General features: G+C 47.5%; 1 protein-coding gene across 1 annotated transcript; it reads left to right on the top strand.

Moving 5' to 3' along the window:
- The first annotated feature begins 66 nt into the window (after window positions 1-66).
- coq8b (coenzyme Q8B) lies at window positions 67-7,417 on the top strand. Its single transcript, XM_068745880.1, has 15 exons — window positions 67-258; window positions 729-876; window positions 1,156-1,358; window positions 1,482-1,548; window positions 2,003-2,077; window positions 2,258-2,377; window positions 2,473-2,558; window positions 2,655-2,795; window positions 2,873-2,954; window positions 4,224-4,317; window positions 4,614-4,755; window positions 5,285-5,392; window positions 5,491-5,556; window positions 6,081-6,167; window positions 6,279-7,417. Exons 1-15 carry the CDS (start codon window positions 67-69, stop codon window positions 6,582-6,584), a joined length of 1,917 nt encoding a protein of 638 aa, XP_068601981.1. The 3' UTR covers window positions 6,585-7,417.
- The last annotated feature ends 1,791 nt before the right edge of the window (window positions 7,418-9,208 follow it).

Genomic DNA, 9,208 nt, shown 5'->3' with positions numbered 1-9,208 from the left:
AAATGTTTTTTTTTAATCATCATGCAACCCTTGAGTTTCTTTCTTGCTTCCTGTCTCTATGAAGTGATGCTCTCAGAGATGATGCAGGTGCTACGCGGGGCAGGTAAAGTCGGCTCAGCTCTGATCGCCACCCAAGGGGAGCAGCTTCGGTCGGTGGCCTGCAGCTCCTCCGTGGGAGTGGGAGTGGGACTGGGGGCCAGGGCCGTGCAGGATGTGGTGGAAAGGCTGCTGGGCACCATCATGAGCAACAGCAGCGCGGTACGGAATCGGTCCCCTTGAGATACTCTGAAATTGTGACGATAATTTGTCATTTGTCTGGGCACCAAATAGTGCAACCCTATTTCCAAAACATTTTGTTACATCTTGTTAAGATGAAAGAAACGGGGCTCCTGGTAGCGTGCGTGCCCATAGTAGGTGTAACACGCAGACACTAACAGGGTTTGTTCCCTGTGTTTATATGCAACTATTGCACGTTTAAGTTCCCGTTTAACCCGCGTTGGTAACCCCCTGCTACGAGGAATATCCCCCTCATCAAAGCTGACGTTCCTCTGGCTGATAATACATTCCACACGTTCGGATAGATAGAACTGCAAGTCCTCACAAATATATGAATATACGAGGTAACAGTCCCCGTCGGATGATGATGATGATGATAAATGCAGTCCCAGGTGTTGTACATGTGATATGTTCATGTCTGAATGACTTTTCTAATCCCGTCATGCCTGTAGCAACAGCCTGTAAAGGAGGATGTGTTCCCTGATGCGGAGGATTGGGAGAATGTAGAGCCTGATGAAGCAGCCGCATGGACCAGGGGGGGCTCTGGGTCCCCCCCTGATGCTCCAGAGCAAAGCCATAAAGAGGCTGGAGCTGCAGCAGGTATTGTCACGGCAAGGTTGTTAAGCTGCACGGAAGCTGGCGTGCACGGGGTCCGTGGCCAGTCCAAGTTTTCTTTTGTGATTATTGCAGATAATGTTTTGAAACTCAAATTAGAGTTGACCTCATGAATACGTCCGTAGCTTTCACAGCATTCTTTCTTTTCCTTTCACAAATGTGCTTTAAAACCGGACTCCTAAATCAAAGTGTCACTTTCTTCTCATTCTGGTTCTTTCATGTTCACGGTGCGCGTGCAACGAAACCTGTGCCTCTCGTCTATAGGGGTTCCTCCTCACCCGGGTGCAGGTTCTCCTGGGACGGGCTGGCCAGGACAGAGCCCCCGCTTCCTTCACATGACCCATCTCCCCCGGTATTACTACCAAACCAGGTCTGTTCATGACACAGTGGCTGCCAGGCTTAAGCCGGAGGACCTCAAGAAAGCCCGGGAGGCCAAGAAAGCCCTGGTCCGACCCGTCAGACAGAAGGTTGGTTGAAGCACTCGGGATGGAAGGGTTTGGAGGAGTTGATCTGTTTCAGGTGAAGAATGAAAGAATGATATTAAACCGCTTCAAATGAAAGTCTTATTATCTTTCTTTGTCATGAATCAGCTGAGCGACCGGGCCAAAGAGAGGAAGGTGCCTGCCACAAGAATCAGCCGGCTGGTCAATTTTGGTGGTGAGAGCAACATATTTTTGTATTTATTTTAAATGTATTGTATGTTGCATTTGTCTAAACAAGGTTACAAAGTGATTCACATGAGATGCATTATATTAAATATTGTTACCCCCCCCCCCAAAAAAAAGAGAGAGAATGCCTCAAGTAGAAATTACAGGTCTTTGCTGTCTGTGCTGCCAAAATCTTATCTGCTCAGGCAGAGAATTAAACAACCTCGGTTCAAGTGGTATCCAGGAAAGGGTAAAGCTGCTCAGTTCAGGACGACCACTAATAATCGTTGATGCCATCGGGCCTGAATCGGTACGTTTTTGCTGGGATTAAATTGCTTAGATTGCGTTCATGGCCAGAATTGGAAGAATTTGACAGCAATTACAATAAAACTAACGGCAGCTTTTCTTTAAACACCTGAAGCCATGATATTATGGGGGTTTTTCCCTTCTGTTTGTTGCTGCAGGACTCGCGGTAGGACTTGGGCTTGGAACCATTGCAGAAATGGCAAAACAGTCACTGGGGGGCAAACAGAAAGGAGGTATAATACCAGTACCGGTACTTGGTTTTCTCTTTGATGTTAAATGAACTGTTGGACGCTGTCGGTTGTTGAACAGATTTCTCTACGAAGGATCTGCAGCAGTTGGAGCTTTATTATTGACATGTGGCAGTTTGAGGCGAACTGAGATGAAGCACTAAAAGTGATTTATATGTTTCCTAGATGGGGGGGCCCTGTTAGACTCTCCTCTCCTGTCAGAAGCCAATGCTGAAAGAATAGTCAGCACCCTGTGCAAGGTCCGCGGAGCTGCACTCAAGATTGGGCAGATGTTCAGCCTTCAAGGTATGCATTGTGGTGATGCCTTCAAAGCTGTGGGATTTCTGTAAAGTAACCTAGTTTTTGTCTTCTGACACAACTTTTCGTTCTTTTTTTCATAGACAACTCCTTTATCAACCCCCAGCTGCAGAAGATCTTTGAGAGGGTCCGGCAGAGTGCAGACTTCATGCCCCCCTGGCAGATGAATGTGAGTCTGGTCTTCAAGTAGCAGCCATGCAGCTGCCAAAGGCCAGACACACGAATGCGTGTCTTTAAGACTTGAGCGTGGGTCTGCTTTGTGTAGAAAGTTCTGGAGGAGCAGCTGGGGCCGGGCTGGCGAGAAAAGCTATCGTCCTTTGAAGACAGACCGTTTGCTGCAGCTTCCATCGGCCAGGTGCATCGCGGCGTGCTAAAAGACGGACGAGAGGTCGCCCTGAAGATTCAGGTATTCGGGTATATTCGGGATTATACCCCTGTTTTTATCTGCTTTCATCATATCAGTTGTTCTCTTCTTCGTCCCAGTACCCTGGAGTGGCGGAGAGCATCCATAGTGATATTAACAACCTGATGTCCATTCTTAAAATGAGCTTTGTCCTCCCTGAAGGTAAAATACGACATTATTTATCTTTGGGTTTGTTTAGCTTCAAAGTTAAAGGAACATGTGCAGTAATCGGGCTTTTATCGCTTCATCATAAGTTAACCGGGCTAATCGTAACTTCAAGCGACTTTTATTAGAGGAAGTCCTCCTGTAAATTCTCTGGAAAGGCTGAACTCAATTCTGCATGATATTAATTGTATTTCTTTATAATGAAAGCAGTAAATAGTATTGTTTTGACAAGCTTGTAAGAGTATATGTTATAATTAAGCAATAAAAGAGGTTGCCTTACAAAAAATTCATTTATTCAATTTGATTTCTCAAAACAATGGTTAAATGTGAACGTTTCACCATTTGTGACTCATATTAGTGAACATTTTCAGTCACATTCACTCTAAAACACATTTTGAGTTTAATCTACTGTTGGAAAGTCGTGTGAAGGTTCTTAGCATCCTAAAGACATCACAGATACTTCATATTGAACTGTCACTGAATGCAGTTTTAATACGTGCATGAAGTAAAATTAAAAAATGTGTTTATTTTGTAATTTCCAATTAACATTGCACGAGCCGGTCAGAGTCAACCAAAGGGCCGTATGCGGCCCTGGGGCCGTAACATGCCCAGGTCTGGTTTAGACCATGGCGTGGTGCTATAGTTTCAGACCCCAGGTAGGGGACGCAGTACGCTGTGTGTTTCCAAACTGCGTGTTCAAAATCAAACAAAATGTTTAATGACTCATCTTAATTAAGAGTCGCAGTTGTTTTTGGGATTCAGTGATGCGCACCGTTGCAGCGCACATGCAGGTGGTCCTCGCTCAGCGATGGAGTTACGTTCCAAAGACCCCGTCATTAAACCATTTCCTCGTTAAGCGAAAACCGCTGTTAACCGGCAACTTGGCCAGCATTGCATTCGTATCGGTGTAAAGTAAATATACACGGTAACGTAGCGGCGGCCATTCTGAGCCGGGGAAACAACGTTTAGAAAGGGGAGAAGGATAAAAAGAACTGTCACGTCTCTCCTCCCCTTTCTGTGACTTGTTAAATGGACGGCGTGCATAACAACGCCACAGCGCGTGGATTCCGCCCGTTGCAACAGCGATCCCTCGTCACTAAACGCATACTTTTATATTCCAGGAAGCCCATCGTAACGCCGAGTCGTCGTTAAGTGACGACCATCTGTATACAAACAAAATAAAAAATAAAATCCAGTTTAGCTAATTTGCAGGAATCCTTTTGTGTTGGAAGATTGGTGTCCGATTGGACTTTGTGTTTCCTGCAGGGCTGTTTGCAGACAGCAGCCTAGAAGTGCTTCAGAGGGAGCTGGCGTGGGAGTGCGACTACAGGAGGGAGGCGGAGTGCGCCAAGAGGTTCAGGTGGGTTTCTGAAGGCAAAAGCACGCCAGGTATTCTGTGATGCTGAAGAACGGTTAAAGAGCCTGACGTACGGCTCGGCGTTCCGCTCGGCGTTCGCTGCATCAACCTGCCCAATTAAGCAGTTTGAGATGTATTTACTCCCATGATCTTATTCTGCAGTATTATTGATATTACTGTCATGATTACTACAGTGGGGCGCATTACTTTATACCAAGTTGAATCACGAATGTTCACATCTCCTAAATGGTTTCACATCTCGGGACCAGGTTGTCGTCGTCTTTTTGTCCCGCCTCCAGGTCCCTGTTGGAGGGGCATGACTTTTTCGAGGTCCCTGAGGTGATTGATGAGCTCTCGGCCTCCGGGGTGTTGACCATGGAGCTCGTGCAGGGAGTCCCACTGGACCACTGCGTGAATCTAGACCAGGAGGCCCGGAACCAGGTATGAGGGTCCTCGATGTTGCTGCAAAAAAGGGATGCACGACAGGTGGGCGGAGCCACTGGCAATTTGCTGCAGGAGGACAATATAATAGGTGGGGATGCTAAGTTTCGATAACGAGTCGGGATTACAGAACGAATCACGTTTACTGGGGAGGAGAGTCCCGGATGGTCTACGGCAATGATCTTTATAGTGGCCGTTCACACCCTCCTCCTGGAATGGGCCCAAACTTGTTCCTGCCGTGTATCAGTTATGTGTCATGTTTTATGAACACAAAATGTACAATGTACATTGTACAAATGTACAAATGTACAAATAAAGCAGCTAAAAGTGTTGGGCGGCCTCTATTGTAAGCGTGAATATTTGTCCCCGCTTGATGCTCATCGTAGAAATGTCTAACGTTGCCGATGAAAGTACGTGTCTGAAGGGCGGCTGCTTGAGAAGCACGTTGTCATGGAGACGGCCCCCACAGAAAAGAATCTGCAGATTTAGCGACGGATGATGGCAACGTAACCTCTTTTCATGTCTCCAGATCTCTTTCAAAATCCTCCAGCTGTGTCTCACCGAGCTGTTTGAGTTCAGGTTCATGCAGACGGATCCGAACTGGGCCAACTTCTTCTACAACTCGGACACCGACAAAGTCAGCTGAGTCGCAGGAAGAGAAGGCGGAGAAGGCGTTGAAATCCACCAAACCGTAACGCATGCGATGCGACGGAACAAATATCATCTTGTGTGCAGGTGATTCTTCTGGACTTTGGAGCATGCAGAGATTACCCAGAGTCCTTCACGGATGACTACATACAGGTAGGGAGACTCTAAAATGACTAACCCCCCCCCCCCCCCCCGTGCAGCTCATGCCATGATTTATGCAGCAAGATTCCTGTCAGCGATGGATAGATAGAGAACTGAATGTAAATGCACATAATCTAGTATCAGATTATGTGCTCGGCAGATTAGATGATTTTAAGGTTCGACACTTTTGACAGAAAGTGTAATTGGACGTTTTCCTTTCATGCCACACGAGATAATCTCGCTCTGCTGCGGTCGCCATCATGCTGACTCACGGAGAAAAGATCGGTCTCTGTAGATTTGCTTAGTAAATTAGAACATTTAGTGAGGCATTGAATTTAATCCGTGCAGATTATGCTCCACCAAATGCTGTAAAATACACGGAATGCCGTTGAGATGACAAAATAAAAGCCTTTGTCTGACGCTTAGGTTGAAAACGTCTGGACTGTTTGATGTCTGTCAAGCTGCATGCCCCCCCCCCCCCCCCCCCCGCCATTAATGAGCCTCTGGAACACCGCGTGCGTGTGCTGTGTGCTCAGGTGGTGCACGCCGCCTCCGTGGGAGATGGAGCCACTGTTCTCGCCAAATCAAAGGACCTGAAATTCCTGACGGGCTTCGAGACCAAGGTGAAGCGTTTCCGTCTCTGATTTGTCCTCGTCCGTCTCCGGTCGTCTCTCTTTATTTGCGTCTCTTCCGACCTCGCTCTCACTGCGACGCGTCTGCATGCGTCCCACCAGGCCTTTGAGAATGCCCACGTGGAGGCGGTTATGATCCTCGGAGAACCCTTCGCGTCCTCGGAACCCTTTGACTTCGGTACCCAGAGTACCACCCAGCGCATCCAGAGCCTCATCCCCGTCATGCTGCGCCACCGTCTCACTCCCCCCCCAGAAGAATCGTACTCCCTCCACCGCAAGATGGCCGGCTCGTTCCTCATCTGCTCCAAACTGAGCGCTCGAATCTTTTGCCGGGACATGTTCCTGGACGTGTACGACCGCTACAGCCAGAGGAAGCGGGTGGGGAAGGCGCGTCAGGCCGCTGCTTAGGCTCTCAGGGGTCCAGGTTAGCGTCACTTCCCCAAAACGGATGGAGACGAGAGAAGGACATCGGGTCACACTGCAGGTCTCCAATGGCGACAGGCTCCAAGTAGGACTATGAATGTGCTTTATGCCTCCTGGTGACTCATACACACAAACGTAAATGTGCATTAACTGACATGGAATAATATCACTTAAGAAATAACCTCAAATCCTGCCGTAAAAAATCTACATTATGAACGTGTATGCCATTTGAAGAGAAGTTTACTTAAATGGACTTTCACTGTTTCTGTGGACATAAATGTGAAACGCAGCTTTGTGTGTGTGTGGAACGCAGCTTTGTGTGTGTGTGGAACGCAGCTTTGTGTGTTTGTGGAACGCAGCTTTGTGTGTGTGTGGAACGCAGCTTTGTGTGTGTGTGTGGAACGCAGCTTTGTGTGTGTGTGGAACGCAGCTTTGTGTGTGTGTGGAACGCAGCTTTGTGTGTGTGTGGAACGCAGCTTTGTGTGTGTGTGGAACGCAGCTTTGTGTGTGTGTGTGGAACGCAGCTTTGTGTGTGTGTGGAACGCAGCTTTGTGTGTTTGTGGAACGCAGCTTTGTGTGTTTGTGGAGTGAAACTGGAATGAGTTAACTGATGATTCAATTTAAGCGTCTCAAGTGTCAAATAATTAATGAATATAGGAAAAGTGCATAAATAATTTTATATGTAAAGCCGATCTAATGATGCATTATAGGATTGGCTACAATAAGCATTGTTTCTGCCTATTCCTTTTTTGGTTGTAATATATATTTTGTGTTGTTTATGTTGTATTTTTTGTCTTAATCTGACAACCAAAATAAAACTAATCATCATAATGGAACATGAGCGATTAAATGCCTTGGATGTAAAGCAGAATTACAAACGCCCGCATGTGTAAACGTACTTTTTATCTACGGTGTGTATATATAGATGTTTGAGTTCCGCATCCGGAGGAGGCCGTCGGCCCGGGCCTCCCTTCACTCCATTGATCTTTCCATTTCGGTTTAGTCCCATTTGCAGAATGTCGTGACTCGGCTGGAGGCCATGTTTGACCTCCTCCATCACGCGCACGCTTTGATTGGCCGTGAAACACGCTAGTTTCTGCTGGGGAGCGTTTCGCTAACGGTGACATTGAGTATATTTCCGGTTTGTTCCTGTCCGTCTATGACGGGCATGGGCAAACGAAGGCCCTGGGGTGGACACCTTGGTGCGGATCAGAACAAAGAGATGATGATGAGGAGGAGATTCATCCCCGCTGCCTTGGAGAACAATGGAGCGGACAGGAAGCGAAGAGGAACAGGACATCCCTAACGCCGCCGCTGCGTCTCAGCTAGTTAGTGTTAGTTAACTAGTTAGTGTAACGTATGAGTTAAGCACCGGGAGGAGGAACTAATAAACAGCCGGGTTTGAAACTGGTTCCATTTGAACTAATGCTGGTTCCATGAAATCACAGCCGGTCCCTTTTTTTTTTTGGACTCTCAAGGAAGCCGAATGCAATTTTTTTTACACTCTTGATAATATTTATAATATAAATCTGTCCGTCTCTCTGTTAGCAGCATAACTCGAAGCGTTACGGCCGGTCTCTGAGTGCTGTATAGTTATGTACATGTGAAGATGCGTCTGCAGAGACGGAAGAGGAAGCGCCGGGTCACACGCACGCACACACACACTCTCTCTCCCGCTGCATGACCTCATGACACTGTGTGATTTAATGAGCGCTCCACACGGAGACCCGGTCATGTTGGTGTGCGGCAGCAGCAGCGCGTCCATCATGAAGCCCAGAGCTGGTGTGAATGAACCTCATGCAGGAACAGACTGGAGGACATTTGTCCAGCGGAATCCATCGGGTCCAAGTGGGTTTTATTAAGGGGAGATCGGCCTTGCGCTTTTTAGCGCTCATTTGTAGCAGCACATGTTCCTCCATCAACTGCGCCCACGGACAAAATGACGGAACCCACGAGAACCGGCGCATCGCGCGTCTGGAGCCGGAACCTGCTCAAACACCACGTCAATCAGCTGATCGGAGGGAACACACGCACGTCACACGAGCCCTGAAAATAAATGTTACTAAATCAATTCAGATCATGTTTGTGTTGTTCATCTTAAATCATCAGGAGACTTATTAATGAACATGTGAGCTCGCGCTCTAACTTTAATGTCGCCGTCTCTATAAACATTCCTCATGCTCCATCCGTGATCCTGCAGTGCCCCCTACTGGTCACATAGCATATCACCATTACATATCAAGACAATGTTCTTCGTTTTGTTTTTATTGTAAAATGTCTGGTTTATTTAAGGGTATCGCGGGGTGGACGGACCCATCGTGGGGGTCCCCCCACATTCAATTTAGAAACACGCAGAACGCAGGTATTGAAACACCTGTGGAAATCATCAGCATGGGCGTGCAGCAGTGTTACGCGTTGTCGTTGACAAGCAGCGGTTCGTCCAGCTCAAAGCGTCAGTTGGTGGCGGAGGAATATGAAGCTGTCGAACCTGCAGACTCTCATTGTTGTCCAGGGAAGCAGAGAGTCAAGTCGCACAGCAGGAGAGAGAAAGAACAGAGAGATGGAGCCAAACACACAACATGAGTGGTGAGTGATCTCTGTCAGTCACG

The sequence above is a fragment of the Brachionichthys hirsutus genome, chromosome 11 (assembly GCF_040956055.1).
Source record: "Brachionichthys hirsutus isolate HB-005 chromosome 11, CSIRO-AGI_Bhir_v1, whole genome shotgun sequence".
NCBI classification, from domain to species: domain Eukaryota; kingdom Metazoa; phylum Chordata; class Actinopteri; order Lophiiformes; family Brachionichthyidae; genus Brachionichthys; species Brachionichthys hirsutus.
The sequence above is the reverse complement of the archived record's forward strand: the minus strand, read 5'-3'. Positions and strand labels throughout refer to the sequence as shown.